Source organism: Tauraco erythrolophus, chromosome 5, assembly GCF_009769465.1.
Source record: "Tauraco erythrolophus isolate bTauEry1 chromosome 5, bTauEry1.pri, whole genome shotgun sequence".
Lineage (NCBI taxonomy): Eukaryota > Metazoa > Chordata > Aves > Musophagiformes > Musophagidae > Tauraco > Tauraco erythrolophus.
Window position 1 is genome coordinate 1,587,447 of NC_141469.1, and position 20,468 is coordinate 1,607,914.

General features: G+C 46.6%; 1 protein-coding gene across 1 annotated transcript in view; it reads right to left on the reverse strand.

Annotated features, from left to right (window-relative positions):
* The window catches only part of FRAS1 (Fraser extracellular matrix complex subunit 1), a 172,068-nt gene that overhangs the window by 39,094 nt on the left and 112,506 nt on the right, over nt 1-20,468 (reverse strand). Inside the window, exons 28-35 of the mRNA XM_086611962.1 lie at nt 19,565-19,649; nt 16,381-16,707; nt 12,726-12,879; nt 8,267-8,445; nt 5,298-5,414; nt 1,775-1,889; nt 1,141-1,278; nt 283-315 (exon numbers count right to left, since the gene is read on the reverse strand). Of these exons, the coding sequence (XP_086468088.1) occupies nt 283-315; nt 1,141-1,278; nt 1,775-1,889; nt 5,298-5,414; nt 8,267-8,445; nt 12,726-12,879; nt 16,381-16,707; nt 19,565-19,649 (1,148 nt within the window). The remainder of the gene's footprint in view (nt 1-282; nt 316-1,140; nt 1,279-1,774; nt 1,890-5,297; nt 5,415-8,266; nt 8,446-12,725; nt 12,880-16,380; nt 16,708-19,564; nt 19,650-20,468) is intronic.

Here is a 20,468-nt window from a genome sequence, read left to right on the forward strand (position 1 = left end):
TCCTTGTGCACATTGGGGGAAAACAGGAATGAATCAGGCTTTTAGGACAGATTCCAGGCAACTACTGGAAAAAGATGTCTTTGCCAAGCTGGAGCTTAGCTTCTATAAAACTCTCTTGGGACACAGATGGATTAACATTCCCCAGGCACGTGCGTTTTCAGAAATTCCTACGCTGCCCACAGGTGTGCTTGCAGCAGAAGAAGCGCTGAGGAGTAACAGGCAACGTGAAGGGCACAAGGATAAAAACCACTTTGGCCAGGAAAGAGCAAAGGGTTCACCTACCTGTGAATCGGAAGTTCACCGACTCTGGGAGACCTGATGGACAAGCACAGAGTAACCATGGTCAGGACAGGAAAGCACATACTGATGTGGATTTGAACGACTTCTGGAGAAAGCAAGTGCTGATGTTCAACAGCCTGGAGTCTTTCCTCACCAAGGAAAGCACTCTTTCCTTGAGTTTGCTTCAGATAATGAGAGACAACACGCTCCCTTCTCCTCCAAGCTGAGACTCCTCTTGATGCCAGTGGAGGGCATGGTGATGCACAGAACCACATCTACCACGTACTGTCACTTCCTCACACAATCCTGTGCATCAACTGGTCCAAAACACTTTAAGTTTGTCCTTTTTGCCCCTCCACCTCCTGCTCCAGATTGTTACTCCTCTGACGGTAGAAATCTTAGAATCACAGAATTGCAGAATGGTTTGGGTTGGAAGGGAACTCAAAGATCATCCAGTTCCAACCCCCCTGCCATGGGCAGGGACACCTTTCACTACACCAGGTTGCCCAAAGCGTCATCCAACCTGGCCTTGAACACTTCCAGGGATGGGGCAGCCACAGCTTCTCCGGGAAACCTGTTCCAGTGCCTCACCACCCTCAGTGTGAAGGATTTCTTCCTTAGATCTAATCTAAATCCCCCCTCTTTCAGTTTAAAATATCTTCTAATATCCTGAATAAATTGATTTAGTTCACACTCATCAATTCTAGTCTCAGTCTCAAGGACTTCCTACTTCCTTTGCATCGTCCGAGCCTCGTGCCCTCACCAGTACGGACGCAACCATGAAGTCCTTCCAGGACTGGAGGCAGCCCAGCTGCCTCTCCCAGTGCGACACGGCACTACAAAGAACATTCCGTTCCTCACCTGCAAAGGAGAAGGCAATGATCTCTCTCAAGTGCGGAGCCGCAGTCGGCGGACGATAAGCAATCTTGCCACGGTTTACATCTTCTTGGGTGAAATACCTGACTGGGGAAAGAGGCCTGTCCCTATGCTCCACGATCCCTACGGAGGCAGAGAGCTCAGTATTAATAACAGGAATCCATTATAATTTTAAAACAAGACACCAAAGGCCACCAAAGCTTCTTTTTCTCTCCCCAGGTACTTCTTTTTACATCTTCAGTGGTTCCTGAATGAGTCAGATGGTTGTAACTGCATCGAGGACGGGTTCTTGGGTCATGAGATATTAAACAGAGATTCCTCACTTAGTCATTCCTTCAAATACTTCCCACTCAAGAGGTGAAAAGCAGAAAGCCAAGGGGTACAGCGTCCAACATATTCCAGACAACAGCAAGAAAGCAGTCGGAGCTCTACGGCTTACTCCTAATCAAGCCAAAGAAATGGGGTTAAGAAACAAGGTGTCTGAAAGCCGGTGAAGGAGGCCAAAGAGATTAGGAGATGCCTCCACAGAATGATACTGCGAGGGAAACATGAGATGTGCTCAGAAAGCACGGTTGTTAATTCGGCAGCGAGCTGCCGTGTTCCGAGGAGGGACACTTGCCTTGGCCAGGAAGGAGAGGGACCGTCACGTTGAACAGGATTTTCTCACTGGGAGTCTCCGGGTCTACAAAGGAGAGGTGATGGGGCTCAATCACCGTCACGCGGTCCTCCAGCACCTCAATAAACACATTAGACCGTGAGCATCAAGGCCAGAGACGTGGGAAGATTCACCCCAAAACGCACTGAAAGAGAATTTGCTTTGCAAATAGTTATATAAACTCTATAAATAATTCTGTAGTTAAACAGGAGAGAGTCTTTGAATTCAAAGGCTCAGTTCTTAGACCTAAAATTCACAAGGGATGGGTGGGCTGAACCTTTACCATCTCTCCCAAACTGGTACAGAACAGAGACTATTTGGGAGGAGATCACAGAGGACAGTAAAGGCTGATAATGAGTAAAATTTGCTACAGTCTTATGGGCCACCTGAACTCATTTCAGCTCACATCCATAAACCAAACCAAACATCTAACGCAGGGGCTGGGTCCCATCACGCTCAACAGGAGAGAGCTCTATACAGGTCCACCTCTGCTAAGTCCTTTCTGGAGAATCAGAAGGGGCTTATAAACATAGGAAAAAGAGACAAACACCTCCTGCTTCATAAAGCTATGAGCTTCTCCCCACTTTCAGGCTGTCCATCTTTAGTGCACTCTGTCCCCTGCAGATGCACAGCCTCCACAGGTGGAGGAGTTGCTTTTTTGACCTACAGCAACTAAGAAGAGATAAAAGAAAATCTAATTTGATCAAAAACACCCTGGATGAAGACACAATTCCTCGCCTACATAGTTTTCTGGTATAGTCTGGGGTGGCTGGACTGGATTTGCTTTTAAAAGAAATCCTGGAAACGACTCAGCCATTTCCATTGGAACATAGAGGAACCAAAGCTTCTCCTTTTGTTTTAAATCTGTCCAAAAACGTTCTGATTCTTTCGTTTCACAATCACAAACAAAACCTGGAGAGAACAAGCTAAATTAAGGATACGGGCAATTAATTTATCCGCTATTGGGACATGAAACCATCAGGTTCAGGAACAAATGACAGGTTTCCACATCAAGCGCAGCCCACCGAATCGTGCTGGTGACACATCTCTAAAGCCACCCTGCCAAACCTGTGTCCCCTTCTGCTGGCCTTGGGTCACAGACTGGACGTTGGCCTGGACACCAGCGAGGCGAGGTTTCCTGACAGCAGCTCAGCACCCCACAAATGCCACCGATCCCCCAATTCCCTTCTCTCCAGTGTTTTTCACCCAAACACACCGGAGGAGAAACCACAGCCTACGAATGACTGTTGTGAAGCAACACAACGTGGTCAGTCCTTCTTAGATGTGGGAGTGTCACGTATCTAACTGGAACCACGTGCCACGACGTTTATTTGTGTTATCAGCACTGCTCTGTATCAAAAGGGCAGGCTTCAAACTGACAGTGGTGTCCCTTTCCTACAGCCACTTTGGGAAGAGAAGGGAGGAGCACCTCGATACGCTTACGAAACCCTCCTTCGCAAACCCAACCTCAGCTTGCCTTCAACTAGAGCAAAGCTCAGGCTCCTTTTACCAATATGGGGGAAATACTTAATTTGTTTGAAGAAAAACAGTATTGATGTTACGTCCAGTTTAATGGCCAAAGAGCCACCAGACTTCCTCTGACCTTTCCCAGTAGGACACTCAAAGAGCAGAGGTATAGGAAGGCTTAACATTTTGTGCTCGCTCTTCAGCCGAGAAGCCAGCCTAAATCCGAAGGAGTCTGAAGACGGAGGAAGAGAGCTCAATCACGTCGAGGCAAGGAAGTGCAATTTTATGATGGAAAGATTTAAGGTTATGGTTGCTCCGTAGCTGCCTCCAAGGCCTATTTGTCTCTCCCAAAGGTAGGACTTGCAGGTTGCGAGGGGCCCCGCGGTAAAACGTATTTTATGGCACTATTGAATTTTGCGGGGCGTAATTAGCTATAAAATCCAGCCCTGCACGGCTCAGCCAGACACCTCTCCCATCAATTTTGTCAATAATGACGACAACAAAAAGTCAAGAGCAGGAAGATACATCGCTGGCTATTCCTCCAAGCAGCAGTCCGAGCATGTTTTATTATTGCCCGTGAAAGGTCACCACTATTTTAAACCCTGACAAGGCCATCGTGTCATGGACTTTTCACCCATCCCTCTCCCACTGCTTCCTGTCACCTTTCCTGGTCCCACGCCTGCCAGGCTGCGCTGGCTTGGAAGCCTTGCGCCTTCCCTTAGGAGGCTCCTCCTGCAGACCTGCTGGCCCTGGGAGGTCCACCACATCTCCTCTCCTGCACTGCACGGGCCTCTGGGCGTGCTTTTGTTTGCCAGGGAGCACCCAAGGGCACTGGATTTCTGTTTGATTATGCCAAGCGTACAGCTGGCACCTCACACGCCCCACATAAATCATCGGGAACGAAGAACGCCGAAGATGACCGCACGCTACGTTCCAGTTGGCAGACCCAGCCTGCCTGAAGGGATGGCCTCAGCTCCGTTCATGTTTCTTTCAAGTCCTCATCTCTGCTTTCTCATCGCAGCCTGCCCTGTCTCACTCAGCTCAGGACTGCCGCTGAATGGATTACGATCCTGGTCCTCCTTGGAAAGCTCCATGGACCACAACCAAGCTACGAGGCCAAGGAGATGTCTAAATCTAACTCCTTGCCTCTAGGGTCCTGGCTCTCTGCATGTCCCAAAGGGACGGAACCCAGAAGCTCCCCTCTAGCTTATGCACTCAGGATCCCTCCCTACAGAATCCAAAAACAGGAGACAGCAGGAGAAGTAGAGGGGAAAGCTGGACTTGACCCACGTACGTGATGGGGACCCACGGAGAAGGCAGGCACCAAAGTCGAAGAGCTCACAAAACCAACTTTAAACTTGGACGTCGTCTTTTCAATTAACGCAGCCAGGGAAACGACTACGTCAGAAAGACCACGCGGGTCAACATGGTCATTCCCAGAGTTGATGCTGCCAGAAAAGGCGATTCAGTTCCACGGATGCAGATATAATGGGCTTGTCTGAAGGTTTTCCATGTACATCCTGATGTCGGAATGATGGATAAAAACTTCTTAATGTGGGGGGGTTGCAGTTCTGATAAAGTTTACAGGGGAATTACTGGCAAGATCTATTCATTACAGTCTCTCTTTCACTCTTGCCCTTCCTAACAGCTTCTCAGGAAAAGGTGTTTTCAAAATGCTGAATTTCATTAAAAAGATGTTAACTGTATTTTTTTCTCTCTCCCTCTCCCTCCCACTCTATACGGTCATCACTTTTAATACTGAATTTTCACACTTTTCATGGTTTCCTTCTTTCCCCCTCCACTTCTAATCTAGATTTTTTTTTTTCCCCCTGTTTCTACTCCAGTTATCTATCTGGTGCCTACACCTTGATCCATGGATTCAGCTCAGCCTTTGAAGCAAGCAGAAGAGCACGGGCAATAGCAAGCAGAGGAACCAACCCTCCGTGGTTACTGCTCTACACCAGGCTCTGGCCGCCGCGCACCGCGGCAGCGCGGAAACCGTCGGCGGGTTCACACTTACAGCCATGTGCAAGGAGGAGCCAAGGGAAAGCTGAGGTGCTCTGGGCGTCTGCGGGAGAACTGCGACGTTGAACACGTGGCTTTCCAAGCTGGTTTGTGGACTGGCAGAGCTGGACACCTGGGAAGGAAACGTCACGTGAATGGATACCTGGCAGAGGACACCACTGCGTTTCTAGACCAGTTTGATGCTTTTCCTCGCCTCCTGGTCTGGGAAGGCAAAGACACACCTTTCCAGTAGAAACTAATCCACAGCATACATGAACTAAGGCCTTTAAATAGTAACCAGTTTCTCCATTACTGCTTGTACAACCTAGAACCATAGAATGGTTTGGGTTGGAAGGGACCTCAAAGATCATCTAGTTCCAACCCCCCTGCCATGGGCAGGGACACCCTCCACTACACCAGGTTACCCAAAGCCTCATCCAACCTGGCTTTGAACACTTCCAGGGATGGGGCATCTACAGCTTCTCTGGGCAACCTGATCCAGTGCCTCAGCACCCTCAGAGGGAAAAATTTTTTTCTTATATCCAATCTAAATCTGCCCTCTTTCAGTTTAAAGCCATTGCCCTTTGTCCTGTCACTACACACCCTTGGAAAAAGTCCCTCTCCAGCTTTCCTGTAGGCCCCTTTAGGTACTGGAAGGCTGCAATAAGATCACCCCGGAGCCTTCCCTTCTCCAGGCTGAACAGCCCCAACTCTCTCAGCCTGTCTCCATAGCAGAGGTGCTCCAGCCCTTGGATCATCTTCGTGGCCTCCTCTGGACTCGCTCAACAAACTACCTCTTTATTAACATCTACAAAGTCTTCTGTTTGTCAGTTCCTTAACTGCTACTTATTCCCCCAGTCACTGCCCCAGTTTCGCTGAATTTTGCTCCAACTGTCTGTACAGCTTAGAGGAACTTTTCCTCGCAGGAACATAAAAAATAATGGGTTTTTAAACCTTCCTCTCACCCTCAAAATGACCACCGGTCCTGCTGACGAGGTGAAAATAACTGGTCTTTTAAGACCAGCACTGCCTTGGCAGTGACTCCCTGCGATCCCAACATCTTCCAAGATAGGCTGTGACCCATAAAAAATTTCCATTAACTTAAAGTTAACAGTATCTAACTCATAATAGCAAACCTACAGTAATGACATATAAAGCAAATAACGTTAAATTTGTCAAAATCCAAAGGACCAAAACCATCCCCTAGTGATGAGTCTGCAAATGTTCACGGCAATCCTGAGATAAGGCGAGCACCTGAAAAAAATGCAGCCCCCTTTTTTGTTAGCCTTAGCTGTGGCTTCATCTTTCAGCAGGGATGGAAGGCTGCACTTCAACTCAACGGAGCACTTTGTGAGCCAGAACGGACTCCAGCACAAGCTTGATTGCAAGAAAATGCATAAAAATGTGTGCTCTGCTGAAATGAATGCACTTATTTTAGCCATTGGCTGGACCCGTGCTGCCATCTGAATAGTAACTGCCGAATTACTGATGACAACGACGTGCTGGCCCTTGCTGAGATGCCCTAATCCAAGGTTCCAGACTCAGACAGATGTGTTCCAGCCTCCAGATGTGACCCAGGAACCTCAGTAGGGCTCTCCGTGCAACGCCTGCTACCGCTCCAAGACACTAACACCAAACACTGAGCTCATGCAAAATTCACACTCCGTAAGAGGAATGGAGCAATTAAGCTAAAGATTAGCTTGTTCAACATCCACGCTCACAAATTCCTCATTATCACTTATGTTAATTACTTTAGAAATTACCTTAATTGCCTCTCCTGTGCTACAGTAATAGCTTCTGACTTGTAAACCAGATGTAACAAATACTGCGCGTGCAAGCGTTCTCGTAGGCTTAGCATTATGGGAGGCTGTGAAACCTTCCAAGCAAACAGCAAGGACCTGTCTGAGGAATTTTATGGCTGTTAAACCTGTGGGGAGGTGGGATTTATTTCAGGGTTACATCTGCTGGGGAGCGTTTGCACCTTTTTGACTGTTTGCAAGAACAAGTATTTTATAGTAAAAATTAAATTATTAGCATAAGGACTGCAGAAAGCAGGAGGGTTGCTTGGTTTTGGGGCTTGCAAAACAATTTTAAAAAAGGCACTTAGAACACTTTGGAGTAAGTATTCCAGGTTTTATGCATTTGCCATGCAGTACTGAGGGGTCCAACCCAGTGGAGGATCTCTAGGACAGCCAAACGCGTGGCTATCTGGACACACCTCCCCGCTCTTCACTTGTGCCCTGGGACCAGCCTCATCTCAAAGAAGGGTGGTGGAAAGGGGGCAGCAGGTTACAAGACAGGTAGGAGTTACCCTCTCTGTGACTTCCATGGACTGCCAGGCAAAAAACATTTTCTGTTCCTATTTCTTCCCCAAAAGCAAGCCCAAGCATGTCAGCAGGGTGTGCCCAAGGGACAATCCTACTCCACCAGCAAATGGCCAGTGGAGAAGGGATCACTCTCACGGCAAGAATCAGTTTCTGGACACACCGTGTCATGCTGATGGGATGTTACAAGCCTGCTAGTTTCATCCCGTGGAAGTTACAAGTGCAGATATGTTTGTCGTTTCAATCTGGGGACTCTTGATCTCAGACAGCTTTCCTGCTTAGACGAAGCTGGCAGGCAGCAGGACAATGTCATTGCTTTTCTACAAAACCCTTTTCTCTCTAAGATGGAATTGTTCTACAGAAAAGTCTGTATGTAAATACAAACACATATTTGCACACGTATTCCTGTTTGCGTGCAGGTATCGATGTATGAATCATAGAATGGTTGGGGCTGGAAGGGACCTTCAAAGGTCATCTAGTCCAACCCCCCTGCAAGGAACAGGGACATCTCCAACTAGATCAGGTTGCTCAGGGCCTCGTCCAACCTGGCCTTGAAAAGCCAGAGCCACAAGATAGAGGGAACACCAGGCTGAGTAATCTCAGAGAAAAAACGTCAGCAGAAGCGCGGCGTGACCCACCCCGTGAATACGGTGAGGAGTACCTGGAATTGGAAGGAGTCACTCTCTACTTCAGATCCAGAGTGCCTGTACCACACCGTGCCTTCATTGATGTCCTGCTGGGTAAAAGAGGTTGTAGGTGAGGCTGCTCTTCCATCGGGCAAAAGCTGCCACGAGTCCGCTGGGCCATCCGCCGGCATCGGGACCAGAAGCACCACTTCACCTGGGAAAAGCAGAGATGAACAGCCAGGGCACAACTGGTGAAAAAACAAGGAAGAACAGATGCCTTTTCACCAACTAGTGAGCATCCAAGACAAATGTCAGCTCAGTCTTAGGTTTTTTTCCATCTAGGGTGACTACAGAAATAGCAGAAGAGCTCCTGAAAACCACCGCTGGACCTTGCAACGTCCCACTGACACAGGGAAATTTGATCTCCTGTTTCAGCAAAAGGCAGATCAAGTAACTCGTGTAGGTACACAGAAGAAACACATGGCCAAGCACAGACCAGGATCTGCAACTTTAATAACTCCAAAATGTCGTTCTGCCCATGGACCAGCCTGTTTCAACCTCAAAATGTTCCCCTTTGATAAACTGGGTGGAAAACCCGACGCAAACGACATGCCTCGCTTTCTGGAGCTCCTGGGAAGGGACAAGAGAGAAGTGAGGCACACGCAGGGTTAAAAAGCACTGCAGCAGACTACCCATCTTCCCCTCAAGGGTACAACTTCAGTATCAGAACATAGCATGCTGATTTTTTTTCAAGGTCAGCTCTTTTCGAGCTCTTTTGGGGACTTACTATGCCAAAAAGTGTACTTGACCACCTTCTCCGAACAGAAGTCTTCACCTGAAAAAGAGCTCTTGAACAGGTACAGCAAAGGACCTCTGTGTCATGGGCTGTACAGAAAGGCTGTAGGCTCTGGTTTGTAGCTCTTACTCCAACGAGTATGTGGGTTTATACCTCTAACATCCAGCTTCTTTCTCATTTTTGTATCAGGAATAGATTCTCAAGATTTTCAAGGCCAGGTTGGACGAGGCCCTGAGCAACCTGATCTAGTTGGAGATATCCCTGTTCCTTGCAGGGGGGTTGGACTAGATGACCTTTGAAGGTCCCTTCCAGCCCTAACCATTCTATGATTCTATGATTCTCAGCTGGACTGAAACATCACGGGCTTCGTGGCAGATACGACGGAGAAGAGCAGGATGGGGGCATGTCCCACCGGTTACCAGCTTTGCTCAGAGATGCCTTCAAGGGCTGGATTTTGATGTCACTACTAAGGTTCAGCAGCTTTTAATAAAATTACTCAAAGAGTTGAGTGCTACCCACCAAGAGAAGGGTATGAAAACCTTAAGTCATCCACTTCACTCGTGAACTTTTTTCCCATCCACACACATAAATGAAATTAAAACCTGACAAACAGCTAGAGTATCGAAATAAACGGCGTATTTTCCTGTTTTACCAAGTAATTTACTTGTTCTGGAGTTAACAAAAAAAAAATTATATGTTTCCCCTAACTTTACTATTCTCAACCATATATAATTCGAGTCCCCATCCCTGGATGTGTTTAAGAATAGGGTGGATGATCTACTTGGGGATATGGTTTAATGGGGATTAGGGATGGTTGGACTCGATGATCTCTAAGGTCTTTTCCAACCTAGAAATCTATGAATCATGAATCTATGAATCTATTAATTTAGCTGCTCTTTAAATAACTTGTTAGCTGAATATTGTGCTTTTCTCCCAGTCCTTGAAAGCATCCCTCGTGGCTACTAATTCGGAAGCCACATATATTATAAATCACTTGGACTCTCCTTACAGCATTAATCATCCTGTTATGCAAAACATCCACCATAAGCTCTCCCAGTTCATTTCCCCAAACCGCCCTCAAACAGCTGGAGTAATCAAAAAATAACTCAGCAAGCTGAAATATCACACTTCCATTTTATCATCAAACTCCAGGTTAATATTCCCTTATCGGTGCCCTAATTACATTCCCAACCTTCAGCTTTTTGCTCGTGGGAGTTCACCACCTTAACCTTGGGTGGGATTTCTGAAGATGCCAACCACGTCCCCAAAGGAGTCAGGGCCTGCAAGTTGTTCATCCCTCCCAAGGAAGAAACGGAGCGTACAGCTGCTTGAAGCAAGATGCAAGTCTACGTGTCTTCTTATAAATTAATATTTAATGCCACCAGAAGGAACAATTCTGTCATGTCTACTTGTCTATTTGAAACTCCTTTTCATTTTTTTCAAGTGGAAAAGTACCTGTCGATAGGTTACGCACACGAACGCCCAACTTGCGTGCAGACTCGGGGAATTTGTGGGAATAGATGGAGACCATACAGCTGCAATTTCCAGAGGATCCAGTCTCATTCACTTTAAGAAGAGTGGACACTTGCATCACTTCTCATTGGCTTGAGAAATTTCATCCTCTAAGAACGTACGTCGCATGGAGCAGCTTAGGGTGTCACAATAGTTACTTCCATAGAAGTGAGTATTTTTTCCACGTAACAGAGCTGTGTTGAGGCATCCTGTGTGCTGGGAGGAGAGCCAGGGAAGACACTGGTTCTATTTCCAGGGATGAAACAGGAGGTCCAGCATAAAGAGAGCCTCGGGAAGACCAACCACTCTCCCGTGCCCAACTGCACGGGACAAATCAAGCCCTGGAGAAGGAGAGGATCTGGACAGAGATCTTCCTTTCCCTAATTATATCCCTTCTGTTTGGTTTCAGAATCTTGAAACAAAGGGCAAGAAGTCTTCTTTGGCCAGGCACTTGTGCTTGAGGCCCTGAGCAACCTGATCTAGTTGGAGATATCCCTGTTCCTTGCAGGGGGGTTGGACTAGATGACCTTTGAAGGTCCCTTCCAGCCCTAACCATTCTATGATTCTATGATGTAGTAGCTATTTCTGAATTAGTTTTCGTTGTCATCTAAAAAAACCAAATTATGTATTTTCTACAGGTATGAATGTTTTTGCCATTAGTCAAACGACAGGCAGATATGACCTCCTTGATTCAGCATCCATTCTCTACCTTTCTCTGTCTTACTTTTTCCCTCCCTTTCTGTGAAATAGTCTTTCAGATACAATCTTGAAGATCGTTGATTGCTACTGCTTATTCCTCACCTGCAGCTACAAACCCATTTGTGTTATTGCAATTAATTACAGTAGAGATAATTACGGTGATACAAATATAGGATTATAAATTTCGGTTAGGAAGCAGGAGACAAGCTCCTCAGGGAAAAATTCTTGTTTTCATGTAAATGCTTATTAAAAATGAGCAGACAGTTCTTCATCTGCAGAAAACTTAGAGGGAATACAAATTAATTACCTCTTTTCTAAACTGCCAAACGAACATCATCTATGTTTCCATCAGGTACTGGCAGCTGCCATGGAAACCAGCATGTCCTGACAGCAAAAGGCAAAACACCAGCACCGATGTCACTGAAGGGATCCTCTAATTTTATCTGGCTCAGCAAACTAAGAGCAATGATATCATTTCGTAGAAGGCCAAAATATATTATTTAAAGACACGGTTCTAGTGAAGAAGACGGTGACGCTGAGTGGGAAAAGAACATTTTCCTTTTCTGTCCCATCCCTGGCAGTGTTCCAGGCCAGGTTGGATGAGGCTTTGGGCAACCTGGTTTAGTGGAGGGTGTCCCTGCCCCATGGCAGGGGAGTTGGAACTGGATGATCTTTGAGGTCCCTTCCAACCCAAACCATTCCATGATTCTATGATATTTGCTTTCTCTCCACATACGTTGTCTTCTCTTTTCCAACCAGTTTCTATCTCAGCCACAAATCCCAGTACCTTCCACATTCCTCCTTGGCCTGGGTCCAGAAGATATTCTATAAGCTGCAGTCCTACGCATGGGGTTGCTTGTGAAAACCATTACTCTGAGAGATGAGACCAGAGCCTCTCAAAAGGAATTTGGAGACAGGTATGACATACGGATGTAAATGCCCCTGATTTCTGTCTGAGTCAATAACCCCCTTCCATTAGTAGAAATTAAATCAAATGTCACGGAATTTAGGGAGTTCTTCAATTCCTCAAGGTAAACTTTTGCTCAGCAGTTTCTAGAGGTAGATACTACTCTTAGGTTCCTCTGAAGCCAGACATTCATTGTAGAATATTGTCTTTTGGCAGCGAGTAAGATCCTGCTCTCACAAGGCTGTAAATCCACCAGAATTTCACTACCTTCAGAGAAACACAGTTCCAGAAGTTCAGATTACTAGGCAGGACAACAGCACTTCACTACTTTCCATGCCCACTCAAACTGGAAAAAGATGAAGCTAGCAACACTTATTCAGCCTAATATTATAAGGAAATATTCCCTCAAATGCAAGCAAAATACCATGGAAGAGTGACATTCCCTTAGGTCTACGAAGAGTATCTACTGCCCCAGAAGTAATCTGAACCCTTATTTAGTTGATGGAGACCTTGGGGCACGTGGAGTGAGAAGCAGCACCCTACAGCTGCTTTCTGATAACAGAACTCCAAAGATACTTACCGTGTCGTGGCTGGTCCTTGCTGATGGTGTAGGTTATCTCGGAGTCACGGGCACCGGGTAGCTCGGCGTGCAGAATTGTCCTGGAGATCTGTAGCATGCCTCCCTGGGGCACCCAGACCAGGGAATTTGTCACCAGCTGAGGGCTTCTGTCACTCTGCGCGCAGGAGGACAGCAGAAAAAAAGGCTTAACTCAATGTCACCAATGCTGCACTGATGGAAACAGATTTTCAAGAGACAAGGATCAAGTGGAGTATTTTGCAATTTCTTATGCATTCAGCTCTGGTTGCCTGCTTAAAGAAACAGTTGTACGTTCTTCACCTATATCCCCTAGACCCAATTCTTAGCCTGTAGAGCTGACCTTGTTCTCCAATGTTTCCAAGTCCCTGTCGCTGACTTTAAACCTTCTTGACCTCAGTCTCCCTCCACAATTTGGTCTTTTACCACCATCCTCATTCTCTCTCCGCTTGACTTCTGATGTGTCTTGGCAGAACTCATCTCCATGGCACGGTGGAAAATTCACTAATATCAACATCTGAAGAAAACAGCCAGTCTACTACCCTAGTTTGATTGGATCCACATTTTCACCCACGGCTCTTCATTTTATTTCTAGAAATACACACCTTGCAAGGGTACTTACACAACAACAGCTTCTTATCCATTCCAAAGTATCTCTCTATGGCACCTCCACCATCTTTACACGCATCTATAAATGTTATCACCTCTCCATGAGCAAACCCAGGCTCAAGACCAACCTCACACTCTTCTACAAGACGAAGGAAAAATGACCTTAAGGGTGTGCAAATGCTAACGATGAATTTTGGCAGAAACATGAACTGTAAGAGTTTTCCATCCTTTGCTCGAACAGAAGCAGTTTAACACTCCGAAATCAGGCACACAAATTTCACTTAGGAACTACTGCACCAAATCCACATCACTTGTTTCTCTATGTTAGAACATACCTCTAGAAAGACTTTTAGATCAAGCATCTTCTCTCCATGTAGGGACGTACACCATGGTCAAACCATCTCTTATCCACTTCAGTAAAACTGAAATCTGCCTGAGCATCCCTGAAAGTCTTTTGGTACGTGATCTGTTTTCTAACCTTTAAATTATTCCTGCAGCTTTTATCCCAAATGAATATTTATGCAATATTCATTCAAGCTTCTTGAAATGTGGACGTTGGGACTGGACACAGTAATGTATCACTACCATTTTCATATTTTCTCAGTAACACTTCTCCAGCATTCAAAGATTCTATTAGCCCTTTTTGGCTCTAAATTACTCTGTTACCTCATGCTCTGTTGGACAGGCCACCCAGATCCCCGTGACCTCTTCTGTGCCATGGTTCTTCCTTGTAGGTCCAGTTACTGTAAATGTGACTTCCCTTGATTTCTGCAGATTCACCTTGAAACTGGCTGTGGTGAACTGCATAATCAGCTGAAATCCTGATTGCTTCATATAAGTGATCATCTTCCTCATTTATTACTTCACATAATCATGTGTCTCCCCAAGAACTGATGAACGACTCATTACTATGTTCTTCTTAATCTGGCACAGAGACAGTAGAGAGCGAGCTAAAAAGATGTTTGCAAAGAAGAATCACATGAAAGGATGACCTCCAGCAGGTCAAGGGAGGTGATTCTGCCCCTCTATTCTGCTCTTGTGAGACCCCCCCCTGCAGTGCTGCCTTCAGCTCTGGGGTCCTCAACATCAGAAGGACATGGAGCTGCTGGAACGAGTCCAGAGGAGGCCACCAAGATGATCCGAGGGCTGGAGCACCTCTGCTATGGAGACAGGCTGAGAGAGTTGGGGCTGTTCAGCCTGGAGAAGAGAAGGCTCCGGGGAGACCTTCCAGCACCTTCTAGTACCTAAACGGGCTACAGGAAAAGTGGAGAGGGGCTTTGGACAAGGGCGTGTAGGGACAGGACAAGGGGCCATGGCTTTAAACTGAAAGAGGGGAGATTTCCGTTAGATCTAAGGAAGAAATTTTTCCCTCTGAGGGTGGTGAGGCCCTGGCACAGGTTGCCCAGAGAAGCTCTGGCTGCCCCATCCCTGGAAGTGTTTGAGGCCAGGTTGGATGAGGCTTTGGGCAACCTGGTGTAGTGGAGGGTGTCCCTACCCATGGCAGGGGGGTTGGAACTAGATGATCTTTAAGGTCCCTTCCAACCCAAACCATTCTACGATTCTATAATTTGCCCTTGCTGGCATTTACAAGAACCTGCTTAACCAACAGCACAAAAAAAAAAGTGTTACAAAGAACCCAGAGTGGTGTCCGAGCGTTTTTACAGTCCTGATCTTCTACAAGCTCCTTAGGGCCACCTAAGTGACCTGCATAAAGAAACCACACGTAGGGCTGGTCCTATTCCAGTAGTCCAATAACTCAGCTTGGAAAGCAACTCCTTTTTCATTCCCAGGCTGATGTGTGAGTCATGTCACTAATTATCATTAATTACTACTGCAGCTGTAGGAGCCCCCGCGGGCTCCGAATGGGATCAGTCCCTCCTTGCCCTGACTACACACACGCAGGTAGCGCTTGTAAACCTGACTTAAAATTTTTGTGGCCAAGCTGATGTCAAAGACATCTAGTACAGGAGAGAAGAGGACCAAAGAGGGGTACCACCACCTCCTCCTAACTCCTTTTCGTGAAGCGGACGCACTCCAAGACTGTGTCATTCTCAGATCCGTACATAAAAGGACTGCAAACAGTGGGCTGCTTCCATGACAGCTCTATTTTTCATTACTCTGTCACTTTAACTAAAGGAAAAGGAAATTTTCAGCTTTTTTTCCTTCTGTTTTACGACAATACCACAACAACGAGAACTGAAATGCGCTTGCGAGCGCTTCGGCGACTTAATTTTTTTCAAGGCTCCACCTCACACACTGTACACGCGCTTAATGCCTTGTTTGGCTGGGGTTTGTTTCATAAACAAATGGAAAAACGTCACTGTTGCTCATTTCAGTGCTGTCACCTCTCTATAAATTTAATATAAAGTGCCACTTCACGTCCAAATACAGAAGAGACAAACGACCGTTCTTTAATGATGAACTGCAATACAAGCGAGAAAGAAAAATTCCAGTACTTGTTCGTAATTTTTTCATTTTGGTGTCGGTGCCCTGTCCTTAGGGAAGTTATCAAACAGAAAGATGCATCAAGAGAAAGATTTCAGTGGAGCAACAGCAGAGATCCTGACCCTGGGAGACTCCGCCACCGCCAAAGTACCGGTGATCCGCCCCATTAGCCAAGTCGTTGAGTTTGGCCAAGTTGTTCCGTTCGTGCACGGTCCTTCCGTCTCTCCCATCACACCCCACCAGTCTGGTGACTGGTTTGCCTGTCTCACCAGCCCTCTCTCCCTGCCATCCACTCCTTCTCTCATCCATTGCCCTTACCAGTGCAAAACTCTCACCTGCAACTCCAGAAAAACTTTCTACCAAGCAACCGTCGACTTTGACTTGTCAAAGCTGCACCATTTGAGCTGAACTGTTCCTGTCGCAAACCAAAAATACAGGTGACCTCCAAAACCCAAATCGATCCACTACTTTCTCCTGCCTCTGACCACAGCCTGTCGGTAATGCAGGATTAGTGACACCTCAGGGACGTGGTGGTACTTCTCCAGACTTCTAATTTGCCTGTGAGGGTTTATGCCTCAGCACATACCTTGGGAACAATCTTAATGAGGAACAGGATGTTCTGGAAGTGGTACCCATCGGTCACTTGCAAAAGAACTGCATCATCCTGGCTGTCAGAGCCATCGTGAGCGTAACGCAGCAGCCCGCCGGCAAGGTCATCCAGGTGGAATACGTGGACTGCAGAAGACGAGTCCCCAGGAGATTTCATCAGCTTCCCGTGACGCGGAGGCTCTAAAACCATCAGCACAACGTCCCGAGGGTTGTCACCGTCTCTCACATCGAGGAACAGCTCGGTGATAGTCCCGATTTCTCCTCTGCGGACAAGGAGCGCCTCATTTCTGAGCACACGTGGGGCCTGAAACACAGAAGCAGCTCTTAGATGTTTGCTAAACCTTAGCGATTAAAGTCTGGGATGAAAAAGGTGGGGTGAAGGAAACGAGCTCACTTCATCCCTGGAAACCTCCTATTTCTAAGCAGCAGAGAATCATTCTCCACACTTTCCCCCCAAGAGTGGGCAGATGTAAGAATATCTCGCCATTTAAACCGATTTTGTTGCATTAAAAGAAGATTCTCATGCCGCGGCAAGCTTAGGAACGGAAAAAAAACTTAGGACATTCATACGGAAAGCAATTTAGTTTTCAGCTAGAGCCTGTATTCCCTTCGCTGTCTGCACGGCTGAGACAAGTGGCACAGCTTTGCCTTACTACCACCTACAGAAATTCCAACAGAAACGTGGACCCAAACTATTTTGGAAGGTCTACCTGTGACAGGGATGTTGGCAGGTCCAACTGGAACGCAAGCAACCGAGACGCTGAAGACTTATGTATGTGAATAATGAGTTTGGGGTGGGTGGAGGATGGAGACCCACCACAGTCTCCTCGTGTATAACCTGCAGCTTTGATAACTTAAGACTTCTTTTAGACCACTGGTGCTTGAGAAGAAGACCTCACACAACCTGTGTGCGCAGGTTATGCTTAAAATGAGTCGCAGAGACGAGGAAAAAAGGAAGGAAGGAAGAACGGCAGGAGAGGGAGAATAACCTACACAGGATATTCATCATGGTGAGCCAAAGTGAGAGGCAGAAGCTTGAATTAATGCTCCTAAGTAGAAATGGGTCAATCAACTAACCCTGAAGGATGTGCTTTTGCTTGTCTCAAGTCCATCACCCAGGCAGCAAAACTGGGTGTCGTCAGCGTCAGTGTTTATTTCCAAAGACTCTACACAGCCTCATTCATCCCAGAATGAAGACCACCTCGAGTCCACACTTCTGCTGGCTTAAATTACTTCTCTAGTTCTTCGTCATCAAGAAAGTTTAAGTCTGCAGACTCTATTGATCCCAATAAACATCATTTGCCATCAGCAGTACCTTTCCTCAGGAGGGAGGTGATCCTGCAGAGACAAAGTCAAAGCCCTGGGAACGTTCATCAGAGAGCTACGTGCTGCCATCTCACCTGGGTACAACTTGTCAGGGTTATTAAGGACCGGCAGGCAAAATTCCTATTATTAAACCTCACTTATGTATTCTGGGGCAGTGACTGCAGCTCTGACTTAGGTGAACGTCCTACTGAGGCAAACAAGAGATTAGGCTGAGCAAAGATTTCAGCACCAGCCAGAATCAATACACACAAAACAGGATCAAAATCTACAGTTTGTCTTACACTGAAGGACAAACCCTTCTAATTTCCAGAAGTTACGGACTGACTAATACGGAATATAATGATTAAAAGCAACGAAGTGTAATTAAAGAAAAATTTTAATTCCTAACCCTGAAGCTACCACTTCTCTAGGGCCCCAAGCCAGAAAAAAAACCCAAGCAGTGGGAAGTCTAAAGGCTATCAGAGATCCACAGAAATTATGCATCTCAGGAGGAATTGTCTCCTATAAGGAACTCTAAATACGTTAAATTGGAGACCCCCCAGCATGGTATGTAATGATCAAGTCAGCAGCTCACCATGTTTTTGAGCTGCTGCCTACACAGTCCTACCACGCTCAAGCACGGAGCAGAGAACAGCACGGGCACCTTCAGACACAAACTGATCCACCACTGCAACGATTACAGGAAATTCATTTCTTAAATTGCTCGTTGTGAGGATGGACGCTGCGTCAGGCTTGTAGGCAGGAAGGAGTCAGCACTAAAAAAGGACCATAGCCAGATCTCCAGTCACAGTTTTAGCAAGCCATTTAATGCCCCTCTGAGGATGTAAATGGGCCTTAAGAGTAGAAGACTCTCATTTGCACTTTGAAGTCTCTTTACGCTGCTAGAACATGCCAAGTAGCCACAACAACTTCAGTTCAAGCAACGCTACCGGATCGAGGTTTCAACGAGACACTTGGACTACAGAAAAAGCTCAGTGCAAGCTGCAGTTTCCTTAGAAACCTGGACCCCGTTCAAGCAAGCCCATGGTGAACTCACTGCCAGCACGACCAGCAGGAAGCGGGACGCCGGGCTGGGCAGCTCCAGCACATCCGCTGCCCTCGCAGCATCAGCAGGGGAACACTTGAAGCTTAAGTGGGAATCCAAGCCTGTCTGGAGGGACGTGATGATATGACCTGCTGATAGGGTGAGCTTGGCACACACAGCCAGGCTGGGCTTGAACAACAACTCCTTTCCATCACGCTCTGCCCTCTTGCTCAATGAGTATCTTGCACATCTCTTGGTACCTTGCCTCGTAGAGAGCCTACCACTCGAAAAGGGGTCACGAACGCAACGCCTGTGTACCATCTCTTGGGTGAGGCCCCTCCACGGTATCGAGCCCCAGACTTGAAGCAACAACAATACTAGAGACCAGTACCATCAGCTTGCCTGGAAGTGGCGAGGAGTTTAAGAGACATATTTTAAACGGCTCATGCTGATTTAACTCCCAACTGCCCTAGAACTGAGCGTTTAAGTAAATGCTCTTGACTGTGAGAGCATCCCCACCGTAGGATCCCAACCACAGTTGGGCATCACCGCCCAACTGCCCTCCAGTGAGAGCCTGAACTAGACCATCCACGGATCCAAAGGATAATTTGAACAGCAAGGACTCCTTATCCCTCCCTGATAATTGCTCTACGATTGCACAGCTGCAATTCCCTCTCTCCCAGTCCAGTCTCCTCTGCCTAACCTGAACTCCAGCTCCAGTTCTGCCCAGCCTCTTTGTTTCATGGCTGCAAGAAACCAGGGCTCCAAACGGTACGAAATTTGTGGTTGCTTCCCAGCTTTGTTACGTTACCTGTGCTGAAAGCGCTTGAACGTTGATGACCTCAGGATGGGAGAAGAACTGTTGATTGCTGACCTTCAGGGAAAACTGTCCTTTCCTAAACAAGTCCCCGACAAGCCAAAATATAGGATAATATAAATTAATGAAGTGCTCTTGCAGGACTCAATAAAAATACTATATATTCAGTAAAAATGACTAGCTTAGTGAAAGCAGCCTTAGCTCAACTTTTTTCAATTATGTTTTTACAGTATTTTTTTCTGAAGATCCACAGCAGTCACACCATGTAATAAAATATCTTTACTTATGTAATAACATACCCTCATTTCCCTTTAACTCATGTCACCCACACAGGATGTCATCTCCAAGACGAAGCACCGATTCTTCACGCCAGCTATTCGCTGCTACAGAAAAATGTCACTTATCTGGCTTTGGAACAGAAGCTCCCACTTTGGAGCAGTTTTGCTTCCTGTTTACTTTTCAATAACACCACCCAAAAAGCTTGAACATAAAGTAGCTTTCTTTCTCAAGACAAGGTCCTGACATTTCACGGTGGCTACCAAGTAGATTAAAAAAAAAAAAGATACAGAAATACAAGCCTTAAGTCTAGCGAACGTGAGCTAAGCCCTGGCATCAGAAGGACACCCCGAAAGTCCTACTGAAAACAAGGGATCAAAGAACACCCTGATATAGATGGGCAGAAATTTAGAACAATTCCACTGACACCAGCCTAGTCCCAAGGCTTTACGGCGATGTACATCAAGTGTGAAAGTTGGCAGAATGACTGGCTTACTGCTTGGCAGCAGGAAAAATCTGCTGCCTTGCAACATGCCTGCAGGGTGAGCGCTGCCAGCTCCTAATCACCACTAATTATCCCAGGACACTACCAGAGCTCATGTCACGGGCTGACTGCAGGTTA